The 20,041-nt window shown below is 39.1% G+C and overlaps 1 protein-coding gene across 1 annotated transcript in view; it reads right to left on the reverse strand.

Moving 5' to 3' along the window:
* The window catches only part of SPPL3 (signal peptide peptidase like 3), a 143,678-nt gene that overhangs the window by 41,985 nt on the left and 81,652 nt on the right, over positions 1–20,041 (reverse strand). The window contains exon 2 of the mRNA XM_025402490.1: positions 5,996–6,073. Coding sequence (XP_025258275.1) covers positions 5,996–6,073 — 78 coding nt within the window. The remainder of the gene's footprint in view (positions 1–5,995; positions 6,074–20,041) is intronic.

Here is a 20,041-nt window from a genome sequence, read left to right on the forward strand (position 1 = left end):
ATGTCCACACAAACTTGTACACAAATGTTCACAGTAACATTACTCATAAAAGCCAAAAAAGGGCAACAACCCAAATGTCCATCAACCAATGAATGGAAAAACAAGAGAGAATATTATTCAGCAATAAAAAGGAATGAAATACTGATAACATGCCACAACATGGATGAACTTCAAAAACACTATGCTAAGTGAAAGAAGCTAGTAACAAAAGGTCACATACTGTATGAATCCACTTATATGAGAGGTCCAGAATAGGCAAATCTATAGAGATAAAAGCTAGATTCATGGTTGCCTAGGGCTGGTGGGTAGGGAAAGAGGAATGGGAATGACTGCTAACTGGTACAAATTTTCTTTTGGGATAATGTGCTAAAATTGGATTACAGTGATGGCTGCACAATTTTGTAAATATACTAAAACCCACTTAATTGTATACTTTAAGTGACCAAACTTTATGGTATTTATATCTCAATAAAGCTGTTAAAAATACTATATTAACAGAATAGACAAAAACCACAGGATCATCTCAATAGAGGCATGAAAACACATGATAAAATCCAATACCCATTCATAATAAAACTCTCCACAAACTAGAAATAAAAGAAATTTCCTCAACCTGATAAAGGGCATTTATGAAAAATGTACAACTAACTACATACTTAATGGGAAATGCTTTCCCTGAAGATTAGGAACAGGGCAAGGATGGATGTGTGCCTTTGACACTTCTATTCAACACTGTACAAGAAGGGAGAAAAAGGTAAAAAGACAAAGTCTTTCAGAATTGAAACAAGTAGCAAAACTGTCTTTATTTGCAGACCACATCATCCTATGTGCAGAAAATTCTAAGGAATCATAGACAAAAAACTACCAGCACTAATGAGTTCAGCAAAGCTACAGTATTTGAGGTGAATACACATCAGTTGTAGTTCTATATACTTAGCAATGAACAATCCAAAATGAAGAAAAAAATTCATCAAAAATAACATCAAAAAGTAAAAAAATACTTACGAATAAATTTAACAAAATAGTGGAAGCCTTGCACACTGAAAATTACAAAACACTATTAATAGAAATTAAAGAATATCTAAAGTATCTAAATTAAAGAATATCTAAACAAACGGAGACACATTCCACATCCATGGATAGGAAGTGATCTTCATTAAGATAGCAATTTTCCTCAAACTGATCTACAGATTCACAATGCCTACTAAAATCCCTGCAGGCTTTTTTTTTTTTTTTGGGGGGGGTGGTAGAAACTGACCAGCTGAACCTAAAATTTATATGGAAATGTAAAGGATCCAGAGTAGCCAGACAAATTTGTAAAAGAACAACACTTACTTTAAAGGCTACAACAATCAAGACATTGGCACTGGCATAAGAAGAGACATACAGACCAGACCTAGTAACTATCTTTACTTTTATGGTCGAATTTTTTTTTTTTTAAAGAGACAGAGTCTTGCTATGTTACCCTGGCTTGAGTGCAGTGGTGCGATCACAGTTCACTGTAACCCCAAACACCTGGGACTCAGGTGATCCTCCCACCTGAGCACCCGAGTCGCTGGGGTTACAGGTGCATGCCACCATGTCAACAACGCATTTCTGACAATGGTGCCAAGGTAATTCAATGGGTAAGTATAGTCTTTTCAACAAATGGTACTGGGACAACTGGATAACCACATTTATAAAGATGAAATTAAATTTGTACCTCATGTCATACACAAAACTCAAAATGAATCATAAATGTAAGAAGAAAAACTATAAAACTTCTTAAAGAAAACGGAGGAGAGCTGGGCACAGTGGCTCACGCCTGCAATCCCAGCATTTTGGGAGGCCAAGGCGGGTGGATCACGAGGTCAGGAGATCAAGACCACCCTGGCTAACAGGGTGAAAACCCGTGTCTACTAAAAACTACAAAAAATTAGCTGGGCATGGTGGCAGGTGCCTGTAGTTCCAGCTACTTGGGAAGCTGAGGCAGGAGAATGGCGTGAACCTGGGAGGTGGAGCTTGCAGTAAGCCAAGATCACACCATCTTTAAAAAAAAAAAAAAAAAAAAAAGGAAGAAAAAGAAAAAAAAAGGAAAACGTAGGAGAAAATCCTTGTACCTATGTGCCAATTTACCAGTTTCACATTTTATGAATCATGCTTTTGGCACATCACCAAAAGCATGATCCATAAAATGTGAAATTGGTAAACTGGCTTTAACAAAATTAAAATGTTTATATTCCAACGGACACTATGAAGAAAATGAGAAGGCAGGCCAGAGAACAGGAAAAATTTAAGAGTTGCAAATCATATGACTGAGAGAGAATTTTTTTTCTTTTTTTTTTTTTGAGACGGAGTCTGGCTCTGTCACCCAGGCTGGGGTGCAGTGGCCGGATCTCAGCTCACTGCAAGCTCCGCCTCCTGGATTTATGCCATTCTCCTGCCTCAGCCTCCCAAGTAGCTGGAACTACACGCGTCCGCCACCTCGCCCAGCTAGTTTTTTGTATTTTTTAGTAGAGACGGGGTTTCACCGTGTTAGCCAGGATGGTCTCGATCTCCTGACCTGGTGATCCGCCCGTCTCAGCCTCCCAAAGTGCTGGGATTACAGGCTTGAGCCACCGCGCCCGGCCGAGAGAGAATTTTTGACTAGACATTTCACCAAAGAAGATAAACAGATGGTTAATAAGCACAGGAACACATGCTCATCAACTTTTCAACACCCTAATATCAGGGAAATAATACAACCCAAACCACTATGAGATACCACTTCACGCCTTACTAGAATGGCTATAATAAAAAGATGACGTGTTTCAGAAAGCCCTTACCTGTGTACTGAAGGGTACACTAAAAATGGTTTAAATGGTACATTTTGTGTTATATATACTTTACCATAATAAAAAATAGCCCTTACCGATTAAAAAGAAAAAGGGAGGCCGGGCTTGGTGGCTCATGCCTGGAATTCCAGCACTTTGGAGGCCGAGGCGGGCAGATCATGAGGTCAGGAGTTCGAGACCACCCTGACCAACATGGAGAAACACCGTCTCTACTAAACACGCAAAAATCAGCCGGGCATGGTGGCACATACCTGTAATCCCAACTACTCAGGAGGCTGAGGCAGGAGAATCGCTTGAATCTGGGAGGCAGAGGTTGCGCTGAGCCGAGATGGCGCCACTGCACTCCAGCCTGGGCAACAAGAGCGAAACTCCGACTCAAAAAAAAAAAAAAAAAAAAAAAAAAAGGAAAAGAAAAAGGGAAAGGTGGTGAACTCAGCAGGAAAAAAAAAAAAAAACCCCAAAAAAAATCTTCCCACAAAGAGAAGCCCAGCTTTAGATGGCTTCACTGGTAAATCCTATCAAACATTTAAAGACAAAATTACATAAATCTCTTCCATAAAACACCAACTTATTAAGTGAGTTCAATTTAAATGTATAATTAAAGGCATCATGATTTACTTTTTGCAGAAATGCCTTATTAAAGTATAAAAGATAAAAGGTTCTGAGTTAGAGGTCCTGAAAACTGTTTCAATCCAGACTTGTTACCAACTGGTTGTGTAATCTTTGTCAAGTTACATCAACATTTTCACTTTGGGCTTCGGTTTCTTAGTTTCTTTTGTTGTTGTTGTTGTTGCCAGGGTCTCACTCTGTTACCCAGGCTGGAGTGCAGTGGTACGATCACCGCTCACTGCAACCTCCGCCTCCTGGGCTCAAGCATTCCTCCCAGCCTCCTGGGTAAGTAGGATGACAGGCACGCGCCACTACGCCCAGCTAATTTTTGCATATTTAGTAGACGGGGTTTCACCATGTTACCCAGCCTGGTCTTGAACTCCTGGGCTCAGGGCATCTGCCTGCTTCAGCCTCCCAAAGTGCTGGATTACAGGTGTGAGGGACCACGCCTGGCCAGTTTCCTCATCTGTAAACAGGGAGGTTCACCAGATAAATCCTTTCTTCCTATATAATTCTACGATACACTTACTACATAAAATTTGGTTTAAAACTTGCTCAATCCTAAAATGATACAGCCCTTCAGAAAACAATAATATGTAGTAAGAGGCATTTCATACTCTGTTGAAGTATTTCCACTTCTGGATATTTATCTTGGTGATATAATTCAATAAAAGCAAATAATCCATAAAGCTATCATCACTGTAAGAGCCCACTTGTCCAACAAGAGTGGAATAAGATGAGTAACACAAAGAAATGCCAAATTACTAAAACAGTATGAAGATAATTTGTAGAAAATATTTGTCTGGTGCAAATAATCAGAATATAAATGATTTCAACTATGAAAATGTATACAGTATATAAACATATGCCAAATGGAAGGTAGTCTGCACTACTCAAAGTAGTATTAGGGTTGTGAGTCTAAACATGGCTTCTTCTGTGTTTAACTGCAAAGTCTTTTGAAATGTTAATGCATTATATACTCAAAGGGAAAAAAATCAGATACTTGTCCACAGGGTAGAGATGAAAAATATCAAGATCACATTGATAAGGTTCTAAGTTCCTCTGGTTTGATTAATGCTTCCTGAGAGTGGTTATGAATCCGGAGTTCTCAGTAGACATCTCAGTGATTAAAACTTTGGTCGGTGTATACTGAAATTACCCACAATATTTTACTTGTTTTACTCAGTATTGAGGTAAAGACTGCAAGTCTGTGATTTTATAAAGTAGCTATTAAAATTCAGACACAATACTGCATAGTTCAATATCTTTATGCCTGGGTATTTCACTTATCCCTATTACTACCTTTGAAGTTCTCAACTTATAATTCCTCAAGCAGCATTTTTTGGTAGGTTCATCAACCACTAACCTACTTGAGTTATACAACCATTAAAGCTCCTCTCGACTGAAAATAGTGGAAAAGGGGAGTGCGTATCTAGTGTCTATATTTTCCCTCCTATTCCTATGGCTGCCTGCTGGGCAGGATCCTCAGCAGGATCTAGTCTCAGCATCTCCAAGGTTATCAGAGAGAATACCTGGTAATGCTACAACACACAACCCTAATAATTGTAAGATGAACCATATGAAATTGTTTCTGTGGGCCAAAATATTAATAGTCAACCATCAGCAATTTTGTACGGCTTAACCTTGGATGTCAAGCCTTTGGATTAAGAAAAACATGATGTAAATTTCCATAAGGACATAATCTACTTACAAGCATTTTAGGACAATTTTTTTTTTTTTTTTTTGAGACATAGTCTGGCACCGTTGCCCAGGCTGGAGTGCAGCAGTGTGATCATAACTCATTGTATCCTCAATCTCCAGAAGAAGGAGAAGTGCTCCTCCTTCTGCCGCAGCCTCCTGAGTAGCTGGGACCACAGGCACTACCACCATGCCTGATTAATTTCTTTAAAAAATATTTTTTGTAGAGACGGGTCTTGCTATGTTGCCCAGGCTAGTTTTGAACTCCTGGGCTCAAGCAATCCTCCTGTCTCAGCTTCCCAAAGTGCTGGATATAGGCATACGGCACTGTGCCCAGCCAAAGATTAAGAACTTTATTAGCATCCTGGGTATAGTTTTACTTCGGTTTCCCTGGTCTTCGTAAGCCTACCACAGGTTTGCAACTATACTTTGATTTTCGGTTAGGGGAAAAAAAACAACAACATGAAATGTTCTCTTTGTCATTTTATTACATGGATATTCAGTAATTTTTTTTCATATTTCATATTTCATTATCCTTCCATTTAAACTCTTTGTTCCCTTTGAGATTCTAGAATCACTGTCAAAGACTCTCTCCTTAACCTTCTCAATAAAGAGTGCATTAGGTGATTAATTTCAGAATCAGCATTTTAAGCAATTAGTTTTTACATGTTAGCATTAACATGCTAAACTCATAAGCACAACCAAGAAGTGTTTAACAGCAGCCAATTAAAAAACAAATAGCAGAACTCTCTATTCTGAGTCAATTCCTGCCGAAGTCCTGTTTTTCTTCACAAAGTTTTGGTACCAGCACTTCCAGAGCAATGGTTCCTTCTTCCACCTCCAACTTAAATCAACCCCATTTGAGAACATCTTACCTGAAACTACCATAGACTATAAGAAGAATGGAAATCAGAAATGTAGACACTTGACTGGAATCCACCAGGGAATAGGCCCTAGAGAAATAAGAGGAAAAAAATTTAAATCACATGCAGTGAGTCCTAATGGAGCTTACAGTCTAATGAGTTCTATACACCCCACTAAGCTTTGTTTTTATCTTAAGAAGGAAAAAAGGTGTAAATTAGCATTAACAAAATAACACAATTAAAATGAGATTTGCTAGTTTAACATGAAGAATAAATGGATAGGTTTACAGCTATTATTAGTTAATATTTACAGCATATAAAATGACATCAATGTAAAAATCCCATCTCTGCATATGTTTACAATATCCACCCCCAATTTTAAAAGTATCAAAATATCTACCAAATCTGTGCCAATGGCAAAAGTCTCAATGATCAGACTTTTATCCAATCACATTTGAATCACTAATAGTATTTTACTGGTTTTACTCAGTGATGAAGTAAAGCCTGCATCTCATGAATTCCCCGTTTCCATTTTTCTAACTGCCTACTGATTTTCTCCATCTAGATGGCCTACAGGAGGTTCTTCAAAGTCAACAAGTCCACCACAAATATTCTCTCCATCTTAGCTGATCCTCTCAAGGAATGGTATCACCATCCCCTCAGCTGCCAAAGTTAAAAATCTGTCGCATTCTTGACAGCCCTTTCTTTCTCTTACTTCCACATCCCCAACTACCCTACTTCTCCTAATCCCACTGCCAATTTGTTAGCTCCCTTCTATGGCTTGGCTATTGGAAATCTTGTTTTAAAGGCTGTCTCCATGAGTTCACCCTCCACATTACCCATTCTTGTATGTCAGGGATTTTCCTAAAACAAATCTTTGCGAAATTTTTGTTGTTGTTGTTTAATTTCCATTCAGCAAAGTATTTAATACTGCCTACGTGCCAGGCACTCTGCTAGCCACTGGGATATACAGTAATAAATAAGAACGCCTTGATCTCTGCCTAAATATCTTTTCTAAAGAAATGAACAATTTCACTCTAAAGAAATTAAAAAAAATGAACATAACTGAATGAATATAATCATGAAGAATGTTACGAAGGAGGGAAAGAGAAGTACAGGGTACTATGATAATGTATATTAGGTGGATGCAGTCCAAGAACAGGGGAGCTTTCCTTAGGGAGGAAAATAATTTAGAGACATACAGGACACAATAAATAGGACCCGGTGATCGTTTATGGGAGTCAAGAGAGGGAAGAATTGCAGTGATCCCTAGGTTTCTGCTTAGCTGGGTTTGTACCATTTAGGGGGTACCACCACGACTGGCTCCCAATTTTTGTATTTTTAGTAGAGATGGGGTTTTACCATGTTGGTCAGGCTGGTCTCAAACTCCTGACTTCAAGCAATCCACCCACCTTGGCCTCCCAAAGTGTTGGGATTACAGGCGTGAGCCACTGCGCCTGGCCGGAGGAACAGATTATAAGCTAAGGTTTGAATGTACTGAGGAGACAGCTGGATACTGAAACCGTTCTGAGCTGAAAGTGTATATATACTGAGAGCTCATCACCTTCCACATGGTAACTGAAGCCATAGGTGCGTGTGAATGCCTCACAGCAGTGAAAAGAGGACCTAGGATCAAGGCCTGGGAAATCTCCAAATGTAAAGATCAGGTAGAAGAAGGAACTGCAAAGAAAACCAAGATGAAACAGAGACAGATAAGGAAAACCCAGAATAGCAGATTATTTCAGAAAGGCAGCAGAATTGAATGCGGCCTGAATTTAATCCCTTGCTCTACCACTTACTAGTAGTTAAGCCAGTTACTTAGCCTCTCTAAGCTTCAGCTTTTCATCTGTAAAATGGGGATAATGACAACTTCAAAGAGTTGTTAAAGGATTAAATGAGGAATTCATATAAAGAATATTACACATTAAATACTCAATTCATACTCACTGCATTAGGAGGGAGATGTTGCCAACCATGAATGCTGCTGAGAGGTCAAGAAAGACAACTGGAGAGACCACTGGGTAAAGTGGTGAGGATGGAGTCAGACTGAAATTGGTTGAGAAATTAAAGCTAAGGAAATGAAGACAGTATTTTGAAAAGTGCAGGGAAAAGAATGGCAGCTGGAGGGTAAATATAAGGATAAGGGAGATCTAAAACATTTTTCTTTTTTTAAGGTGAGAGATGCTCAACCTTTTCTGATGCTGACTGGAAATGAACCCAGTGAGGAGAGAAAGACTGATGCATACAGAGGAGGACGTTACATTTCCTTTAATCGTTGTAAAAAATAAGACATATAATAAACTTTCATGATACACTGCTGTGGTCTATAACGGCATGCTTTTGGTTCCTTAGTTTTCTTTTCTTTTTGGAGATGGAGTTTTACTCTTGTTGCCCAGGCTGGAGTGCAATGGCATGATCTCGGCTCACTGCAACCTCCACCTACTGGGTTCAAGCGATTCTCCTGTTTCAGCCTCCCGAGAAGCTGAGGTTACAGGCACCTGCCACCACGCCAGCTAATTTTTTTTGTATTTTTAGTAGAGATGGGGTTTCATCATGTTGGCCACACTGGTCTCAAACTCCTGACCTCAGGTGATCCACCTGCCTCGACCTCCCAAAGTGCTGGGATTACAGGCTAAAGATCCACTGCACCTGGCATGGATCCTTAGTTACTACAGATACATCCTGAAATATTTATGGGTATGTTTAAAAAAAAAAAATGAACTGGGGAGTCCATTAGGCTGAAATGGCTCCAGTGTCTTGGGTTCCTAAGGAAGCCAACTGAAATCCAACTCATCCCATCAGAAACTGCCAACCAAACCTAACCAGGGGCTTTACCAATCAGAAACTGCCGATCAATCTCTACTAGAGACTTTCTCCTTTAACCAATCAAGTTTGCCTTTCTTTTGCTTCTGCAAAAGCCTTATAAAAGTTTTGCCCTCAGGCACCCTCCATGGAGCTGAGATCCACTTGTGATCTGGTGCTGCGTGATTCATGACACACTGCTCAAAAACAAAACAAAACAAAACTCTCCAAAAGTTAAACATAAGTTTATCTTTTAACAGGTCAAATAACATGATTTAAGATTTGCTTTAAAATACTCTAAGAAAATAAAACATGGGAGGGATACACCAAAGAAAAGGCAAATTTTTTCAAATTATGAAGCTGGAATGATAGGTACATTGTATTCTTCTCTCTTCCCCCCACACCAGTCTTTGAGATGGTACAATCTGAACACAATTAAAACTACTAGAGGCAGATGAATACAAGAATTTACGTTTTGGATCATGAATTCTGTTTCACCGCACCTCACAGGGGTGCTACCTTTTCCTAAATTTCAGTCAGCCGGGGAGTGGAGAAAGGGAAGGTAGGAGACATGAGGGCCACTCGAGCCTCTCTGTTGGGTCCCATCCAGCAATGACGCAGCTGTGGCTGTCCAGGGTCCTCTTTTGAACAACCAGATTATGTAGACAAGGCTTACACACCAACAGATATTTAAGCTATCACGTATCATGTATTAGGAAAATGAACTTCATCAATTTCTCTTTATTCTAAACTTATGTTTCTTGCTGTATGACATAATCTTTGCACACATCTTTCAAAATTCCAAAATCAAGAAGGAACATTTTCTTAAAATTAAAAAAAATTATGACTAGGTTATATAGTCATACAAAAATCAAAAGTATATTAAAAAGTACATACACAGAGGTCTTATGCCCATCTAGCCATCCCCCAACCCCCACCCTCTCAGTCATTTTTAGATAACTTTTAAATAACCATATTTTTTCGTTTCTTATCTAGCCTTTTGGAGTAAATATACAATATAAGAACATTATTTCTCACCACTTCTTATGAAACAGGTGGAATATTAAATATACTGCTCAGTATCTCCCTCTACCCCCCTTTTACAATATAGCTTAGAAATCTTTCTGTATCCGGATGTGGAGAACTTCCTTTTTAAAATTTTCTTTTAAACAGCAGCATGGTATTCCACTGTGTAGATGCACCACAGTTTTTTGTTTTTTGTTTTTGTTTTTTTTTTTTTTTAGAACAAGTCCTTTACAGGTGGACACTAGGGTTGTTTCCAAAAACTCTGCTGTTAACAAGTAATTCTGTAATAACAGGCTTTGTAAATTATACCTGCATTTAACACACATGAAATGACATATTTATATAACATTCCTCAAAGTCAGATTGCTGGCTCAAAGAGGAAATGCACTTGCAATCTGACAGATGTTGCCAATGCGCCCTACAGAGAGTAAGTTATACCATTTCACACTCTCATCAGTAATGAACTAGATGTTCCTGCTTTCCAAAGTGAGTATTGTCTAACTTTTGAATTTTACCCATCTGAGAGATGATAACCGGTATCTCAGTATGGTTTTTATTTGTATTAATTAAAATTGTAATTCAAATTTAAAAATTAAAGTGAGATTGAGCAGCTTTTTTGTATGATTAAAGGCCGGTAGGTATTTTTAAAAGGCAATTTAAAGTTTTCTCCAGACTCTAGAGCTATAAAAAAACAAGGGCGGCTATCTTTTGAGGAACTTTTCTTCTGATGGTGTCTTACTTGGATGACTTTTTTTTTGTATCCTTTGTATTTTGAAGCATATTGTCACTATCCTCAAGGCAGATTAAATATCGACACTTCCCAAATTCACTGCCTGAAAGTCTGATACTATTGTTTAATTGTTTTGCTACATCTCTCAAATCAATGGAGACTCTCTAGAAACTCTTAACCTCAGACTTCCGGAAGTCTGGATTTTTTTTTTTTTCTGTTGCCCAGTTTGGAGTGCAATGGTGCGATCTCGGCTCACTTTAACCTCCGCCTCCTGGGTTCAATCAATTCTCCTGCCTCAGCCTCCCAAGTAGCTGGGATCACAGGAGTCTGCCACCATGCCCGGCTAATTTTTGGTATTTTTATTAGAAACGGGGTTTTGTCAGGTTGCCCAGGCTGGTCTCAAACTCCTGACCTCAGGTGATCCACCCATATCAGCCTCCCAAAGTGCCAGGATTACAGGCGTGAGCCACCACACCTGGCCTGGATTAAATTTTCAAAAACCAGCTCCTCCTCTCTGACAGATCTTCTGTGCTGTGCTCTAGCCTCTGAGTAGCCATAGTTACTGACTTTCTTCATAGTCTGTTTTTCTAGATGAAGGTCTGACCACATGCAAAATACAAGAGTGTGACTAAGGTTGCCAGATCTCACCTCCATATCCTGGCAGTCAGCATGTCCCCCACTGCAGAACTAAATGCCTGATTTCAAAAAAGTGTTCAGATGTTTAATGGTTTCTTCTAACTTAAGTTTTGTTTTAGCTTTCAAATAAACCTATACAAGAAAATCTGATTAAAGTTCACCCCTAATATTGTACACGGTATTTTATAATTTATACTAAGATCTTAAAAAGTTCTAACAATTTTGCAAACCATACCAAATACCATGTAACTAGAAGTTATAGCTTGTTTTATGATGTTATTTGAAAATTCATATACTATTTTCAATTCAAACTATCATTATAAAAGTTTTTGTTGTTGTTGTTTCTTTTCGGAGACAGGGTTTCACCTGTTGCTTAAGCTGGAGTGCAGTGGCACGGTCTTGGCTCAGTGAAACTTCCACCTCCTGGACTCAAGCAATCCTCCCACTTCAGCCTCCCAAGTAGCTAGGCCTGCAGGTGTGTGCCACCACAGCCAGCTAATTTTTATATTTTTTGTAGAGACGGGGTTTCACCATGTTGCCCAGGGCTGGTCTTGAACTCCTGGGCTCAAGCAATCCACCCGCCTCAGCCTCCAAAAGTGCTGGGATTACAGGCATGAGCCACTATGTGCCTGGCGTTATAAAAGTTTTACAAAAAGCCTTTTAACAAAAAAGCTTTTAACAAAAAGATTTTATTAGAAAATACAGAAAATGGATTTAAATAAATTATAGCCAATTTGCATTTTTAGAACTATCAATTTTCTTTTTCAAAATTACAAAAATTCATGTTCATTGTGAAAACTCAAAAATGGGTAAGTATATAAAGCAAAAAGCACAAGTGCCTCCTCCTTCCTCTCTGTACTTCCATTCCCTAGGAGGAGACATTGTTTACAATTTGGTATGTGTATCCTTCCATACAAATTGTGTACAGAATGTATACACATTACAAAAACAGGAAGCATACATGTTCTTTTAAAACTTGCTCTTTTTAAAAATTCAACTATGTACCCAGGAGCTACTCTTTCCTGCTGCCTTCCCTTACTGGCCTTGTACTGCAAAATTAAAACGTGAAAACTTCACAAGTACAGAAAGCACTCTCTTTTAAAATAAATAGAAAACTTCCAGGTTCAATGAGCACAACTTTTAACTACTAATTGTCTCAGCATTCTCATTTTGAGTCCTTAACAAAAGCAGTATCTCAATGTTTCACATGTTGTCATCTTATGTAACCTGAATTAGTAAATTAGATTGTTGTTTCTAACTTCAGTAGAAACAAACGGATGCCTTGGCGCATGCCTCTAGAGGCCTCTCTCTCTCTCTTTTGTTTTTTTGAGACGCAGTCTAGCTCTGTCCCCAAGTTGGAGTGTGTTGGCGCAATCTCGGCTCACTGCAACCTCCGCCTCCCAGGTTCAAGCGATTCTCCTGCCTCAGCCTCCCGAGTAGCTGGGATTACAGGCACACACCACCACACCCAGCTAATTTTTGTATTTTTAGTAGAGACAGGGTTTCACCATGTTGGCCAGGATGGTCTCGATTTCCTGACCTCGTGATCCGCCCATCTCAGCATCCCAAAGTGCTGGGATTACAGGCATCAGCCACCGTGCCGACTCGCCTGTTTTTTTTTTTTTTTTTTTGAGACGGAGTCTTGCTCTATCGTCAGTGGCACTATCTTGTCTCACTGCAAGCTCAGCCTCCTGGGTTCATGCCATTCTCCCACCTCAGCCTCCCGAGTAGCTGGGACTACAGGCGTCCGCCACCACACCCAGCTAATTTTTTTGTATTTTTTTAGTAGAGATGGGGTTTCACCATGTTGGCCAGGATGGTCTCGATATCCTGACCTCATGGTCCACCCGCCTCGGCCTCCCAAAGTGTTGGTATTACAGGCGTGAGCCTCCACGCCGGCCTGTTTTCTTTTTTTTTTTTTTTTTTTTTTTTTAAGAGACTTCTGTCTCCCATGCTGGAGCCCAGCTGCGCGATCACAGCTCACCGCAGCCTTGAACTCCTAGTTTAAGCAAACCTCCCACTTCAGCCTCCCCAGTAGCTGGGACTACAGGTGTGTATCATCATGCCTAGCTAATTTTTTTATTTTTAAATTTCATAGAGACAAGGGGCTCACTATGTTGCCCAGACTAGTCTTGAACTCCTGGCTTCAAGTGATCTTCCAGGCTTGTCCTCCCAAAGTGCTAGGATTACAGGTGTGAACCATGGCACACGGCTCTATGCCTCTCTTTTTAGTCAATTTAATATTTAATGAAGATAGGGACATTTCTAACAACCTTTTATCAAAGGCAAAACCATGGAATCCAACAGGTAAAGATAATATAGACATCATGCTAGTGAACATTCAAATCTCTTGTGAAAATAATATTAGAAAAAAATGCATCTTGTACTTTAGCAGATGTGCCCTAACAACTCCTATCTAGTCTAGAGGAATTACAAAAACACTCATATTGCACATAATATTACATTTTAGATGTATACAGAAATCACTTTTGGAAAATAACATTTGTTTAACAAATGTGAACATGTTAGCAGAAACATTTTGCTATCCTACAACAACTTCATAATGAAGTTCTCTTTTTCCCTATTTACCAGGGAAATTTCTGCCACTTGAATTCTCTAAGGCTAGGGACTTCTTAGCATAGATGGATTATATTTTATTAATCACCCAAGTTGAGGTCATTAGAGGTTGCCTTAGTGAAGTTCAAGTAGAAATACGTACCCTTTACTATAAAGTCTTTAAAAAGCCCTGGAGACAGAAGGAAATATCAACTGATGCTAAGCCTAGGATGTACTTAGAAACAAGTTCTTGTGGCCAGGCATGGTGGCTCATGCCTGTAATCCCAGTACTTTGGAGGCAGGTGGATCACTCCAGGTCAGGAGTTCGGAGACCAGTCTCACCAACATGGTGAAACCCCGTTTCTACAAAAAATTGCAATACAAAATTACAAAATACAAAAAAATTAGCTGGGATGTGGTGGTACGTACACGCCTGTAAACCCAGCTACTAGGGAGGCTGAAACAGGAGAATCACTTGAACCCAGGAGGCTGACGTTGCAGTGAGCCGAGATCGTGCCATTGCACTCCAGCCTGGGCGACAGACCAAGACTTCCATCAAAAAAAAGAAAGAAAGAAAGAAAGAAAGAAATCAGTTCTTGCTCTCTTACTGTTAATAGCTGTCTTGGCTAATAATCTGCTGGGTCCGCACTGTATTCTTAATCAGTAGAAGGAGATGATTACAAAGACAGCAAAACTAAAGTTTGAATGGAACATGACCTCGAATTACACAGAGCTGTGCTGTTCAATACAGCAGCCACTAGCCACATGTGGCTATTTAAATTTAAATACAATTAAAATTTCTTAAGTTGCATTAGTTGCATTTCCAAGTGTTCTATAGCTAGTGGCTACTGTATTGGATGGCCAGATAAAGAACATTTGTATCATCGTGAAAAGTTCTAGTGGACTGCAATAACATGCATCTCTATAGAAAAATACGTTAATAGGGCCGGGCGTGGTGGCTCACGCCTGTAATCCCAGCACTTTGGGAGGCGGAGACAGGCGGATTATGAGATCAGGAGATGGAGACCATCCTGACTAACACGGTGAAACCCTGTCTCTACTAAAAATACAAAAAATTAGCCAGGCGTGGTAGCAGGCGCCTGTAGTCCCAGTCCTACTTGGGAGGCTGAGGCAGGAGAATGGTGTGAACCCAGGAGGCAGAGCTTGCAGTGAGCCGAGATTGCGCCACTGCACTCCAGCCTGGGCAACAGAGCGAGACTCTGTCTCAAAAAAAAAAAAAAGAAAGAAAGATACGTTATATTTCAAAACTAGGGTTCTGGACTTTTATTAGTGGTAATAGCAACAACATCTAACACTTTAAATTCTCACATCACTCTACAAGTACTACATGTCTAGAAGTCCTTATCCAAAAAAATGCCTCGAGAACAAATTGATTCAGAATTTTTTGGAGTTTTACAAAGAAAACACCCCCATTACTGCAGTCTGGAGCAGTAATCTGTAATCAAATACTAATATTTCTGTAGTGAAACAGGAATATTCACACGAAACAGCATAAAGGTTATAAATAGCTTCATATCAATTTAGGTCAGGTTTTGCTGCCACAAGAATCAGAGAAAACTTCTGGGTTTTCATTTTGGGGTTTGGAGAACTGTGAATCTCTGTGATTATTAGGGTTTTTTAAGATCAAGAGCCAGATGCACTTCTGATCTTAGGTGGCCTAATTCCAGAGTCTCCCAAATTGACTTCAATATCTGCCCAAAACTGGATGACAAACTGAAGTTTCTATCTGTAATTATACAGTAATTAGCTACGTAATCCTCCCTGGGCAATCCTTTATATCTTTCTATTATCTATAAAATCCTCTTTGGGCCCAGATAAACTTGAAAGCCCAATTAAATTTTTCAAGGGTCTAGGTTTTGGCTAGGTGTGTGGCTCATGCCTGCAAGTCCGAGGTAGGAGGACTGCTTGAGCCCAGGTGTTCAAGACCAGCCTGGGCAACAAAATTAGATGTGACTCTATGAAAAATTAAAAAAAAAAAATTATCCAGGCATGGTGGGGCACGCCTGTACTTTCAGCTACTTGGGAGGCTGAGGTAGGAGGATCTCTTGAGCCCACAAGTTTGAGGTTGCAATGAGCTATGAGCATGCCACTGCACTTTCACCTGGGTGACAGAGCGAAATCCTGTCTCAAAAAAATTTAAAGTCTGTATTTATATTGTTTTACTTTCAAAAAACAGAAATATTACCTGAAATACTCTTTCCATCTTTCATTTTGCCCATCATTGACATAGGTAAATCAGCACTGCCAAAGATGACCCTGTTTCCAGGTGACTAAAACTGGTATTTTCCTCTTTTAATCACCCAATATTTACAGATTTAAAAATGGCTTAATATAAATCTTACCTTACTCTAGTAGATATATATGAAGGTAAGCCATCATCTTACCTTGGGTAGCAACTCTGGTTCGTTTATTCAACCCATGGGAAATTCTTCTCTAGGGTCTTTTTAAAAAATGTGGCCAGCCCTAAGGCTAACTTACAAACTCTTCATTTTCCCTCTGCTAGACTGCTTTTTCCAATATTTGTTTATGCCCTTGGTCTCCTGAAGTAGGCTCAATTTTCACCTACTCTACAAGCTCATAAAAATGAGCACAGAGAGGTTTCAAAAATGTCTAAAGGTTTTCACTGCTGGTAACGACAGGGAGGAATAGGGCCCCTCCTGTATCATCCTCTGTTCTGCTCTTTGCCCAAACAAAGAATGAAAGCCTTCATCAGCATTTCAGAAACAGACACAGATTTTACTACAGCAACTGCAGTTTGGGGAACTGGGGTAAGACTATGACAAATGGAGCAGGCAGGGAAGAAAAGGTATTCCAAGGAAAAAGGGTGGGTAAGTCTGGCCAATAATAGGAAATCAAAACTCACAATCTTATTTCACAGTCTCTCCCTATCCTACATTTCAGACTCTACCAAAGCATCAACAGAAATGGGTCATTCTTCAGGCCCTCCTACTGAGGTGTCTGTTCCCAGAGGTTCCGGACGGACATGAAAGACAGGAACTACTCTATTCTGAGATAAAGGAATTCTTACTGAAACACAGAAAGAAACTAAATACATGCATTTGAGACATGCCGAAATCAGGTTAGCCAAATGCACTGAAAACAGTCTTGAAGACTTTGTCAACTGACGTATCAATATAGGCCAGCTGTTCAGTTGAAATATTTTATATATTCATTATGAAGACCACTAATTCTTTAACTACATTCCAAGCCTTTACCTTAATAGACAAAGAGTTACCAGACATGTCTCTCATATACAAGACTAAACTCTAAACCCTAAGATTTTTAGAGCCATGCTGGATTTTAGTAACTGCTCTATGGTCAAAAATCTATTTCTAGCTGCTTTACCAGCAAGTGCTTATAACACATATCCTGCTAAAAATCATGCCAAACTGAGACACAGAGAGTACTGTTCTATAACGTGTTCTATGTGTCAGCCTTCCAGCTATACAATGAAAGCATTCTTGTCCACCCCAAAACCAAGCAACCACTATTCTAACACTGCACAGACATTGCCTTAGACCAGCACTTCTCAAACTTTGTGGCTGCAAAACAATTTACACTCTTAAAATTGAGGACTCCCAAAGAGCTTTAGTACATGTGGGTTAGTAGTATTTACTGTATTAGAAATTAAAGCTGAGAAAAAGTTAAAGTATTAATTTACTTATACATAATAAAACCATTACATGTTAACATAAAAAACATTTTTTAAAGGGCAAATATCTATTTTCCAAAACAGAACAAAAAAATTAAGCGAGACAAGGGACATTCTTTACATGTTTGCAAACCTCTTTAATGTCTAGCTTTAATGGAAGATAGTTGGATTCTCATATCGGCTTCTGCATTCCATCTACTGCCATATGTTGTTTGAACTGAACTCTATGAAAAAATCCAGCTTTACACAGATAGTTGGAAAAGAAGGAGTACTTAATAGCCTTTTCAGATAACTATCAATATTCTTCTTTGATACTACACTAAATTTCAACAAGTAGTAATTTCTTAAACATTACTGCAATGTTGAATTTGAAACTATCTCAGTGGATTTTTTTGGATTTTACTATATTACATTAAAATCCACTGGACTATCCTGAACTTTGTGTGAACCTTTTTACCCATGGATGATTTTGTAACATCATGCATTGGTAATCTGGAAGACACTGATTCGCTGAGTTATGCTGCTCTTCCAGATGTTGTCTCTTTTCATTATACAATATCTGAAAAATCATATTTGTTAGTATCATTCTTGGGGCTCATGGTAGCAAATACAAATTTTCAAAAATTCTATTTTCACTTGGAAGCTCAAATTTTATCATTGATAAAAACACTTTTTTCCCCTTTAAGTGACAGGTTCACTTGATCTGTTTTTGAGAAACTATCTGCCAACTATGCACATCAGTCATTCTTTCCAGAAAAAATGCTATTTCAATTTTAAACAAATCTAGTTCAGTTAGCATCTCAAATGACTGCACAATCGGTTTCCTCAAGATAACCAACGGTACTTTGGTATATAGCGGAAGTGCTTTGTGGAAATTTTCCATTTTATCATTAAAAATTTCCATTTTATCACTTAGTGTACTCAAGGGTTGAAATTTAACAAAAGAAACTTACTGCTTCATCAAGAACATTCTAAGTGTAAATGGCATTTCAGAAGATAACCCGTGTGCCTGGTGGTGGAGAATACGATGATTACCAGTATTGCCTGGTGCCACCCCCTTGATTCAGGTGAGGGCGCACCAGAGGCTTTACCCACCATTGCTTTGCCACCATGAGAAAAAAGGTGCAAAAATGAAAAAGACAAGTAATGTTAGTAGTATTATGAAAACACTTTGATCCTATGGACCCCCATGATAGGGTCTCAGGAATCTCCCATGGTCCATGAGCCACATTTCGGGAATTGCCCACAAGTTCTGGCTATGCAAACTGCCAACACTTTCTCACATGTAATTGTTACAGATCACAAAACACCAAAAGGTGTTACAATTTTTTTGCTATCCAAAATTTCAAATTTAAAAATTATATGCAAAAAATGACTTGTATTCCATACCTAAAGAAATGTTCATTTTTCCCTTTATGGAAATATGCTGAAATAGGACTTAATTTGTATCTTTATCTAAAAATACTAGTCTAACATAATGTTGGAAATAATTCTTTTCCACATTTCCCCATATTTTAAAGGAAAAAACCAAATACGTATTATAAGCTTAATAACAGAATAGGTATCTTATCAAATAAAAATTTATTAAATTTAACCATTTACGTGCAAGGTACAAGTAGTAAATAAAACAGTTACTTTATTTTTTTTTTTATTTTTTTTTTTTTGAGACGGAGTCTCGCTTTGTCACCCAGGCTGGAGTGCAGTGGCGCGATCTCGGCTCACTGCAAGCTCCGCCTCCCGGGTTCACGCCATTCTCCTGCCTCAGCCTCCGAGTAGCTGGGACTACAGGCGCCCGCCACCACGCCCGGCTAGTTTTTTGTATTTTTAGTAGAGACGGGGTTTCACCATGTTAGCCAGGATGGTCTCGATCTCCTGACCTCGTGATCCACCCGCCTCGGCCTCCCAAAGTGCTGGGATTACAGGCTTGAGCCACCGCGCCCGGCCAATAAAACAGTTACTTAAGGCTGGGCGCAGTGGCTCATGCATGTAATCCCAACACTTTGGGAGGCTGAGGCAGGAGGAGTGCATGAGCCTAGTAGTTTAAGACCAACCTGAAAAACATAGGGAGATCCCCATCTTTGCAAAAGTATCAAAATATTATCCCTGCATTATCACAAAATATTTCATGGCAAGACATATATGAAATACACTATATGTTGATATTTTATATTTTACCAAGACTAGTACAATGAAAAAATGATTACTTCCATCGGAGATACAAAATCTGCTGACTGAGCAAATTCATATGAAAGAAAGGTATTACTCTTCAAGGCAGTCAAGATGATCTGGAGTAATTTTGTTTTCTAATACATCTTATTGCCTAGGATAGATAAGAAAGGATTTATTGCGGGGGCAGGGGTGAAACAGAAAGAAGACCCTACATTAAAGGCTTCGATGGCAATATGCTTCAACTTTTTCCTATGAATTATCCTCTAAGACAGGTCCTCACATCATAGTTTCAAAAGCATGTGCATTTTATCGTGATTTCAGCATACAACCAGCAACACACTGCAGTTTCTGTGTTCAACACTGCAGCCAGAAACAGCCCTGTACTGGCTGTAGCAAACATAAGGTAAGGGAAAAAAATTAGGCAACTGGTTTCCTCAGACAATGCCAATAGGTACAAGCTGGATAA

This window comes from Theropithecus gelada, chromosome 11 (assembly GCF_003255815.1).
Source record: "Theropithecus gelada isolate Dixy chromosome 11, Tgel_1.0, whole genome shotgun sequence".
Lineage (NCBI taxonomy): Eukaryota > Metazoa > Chordata > Mammalia > Primates > Cercopithecidae > Theropithecus > Theropithecus gelada.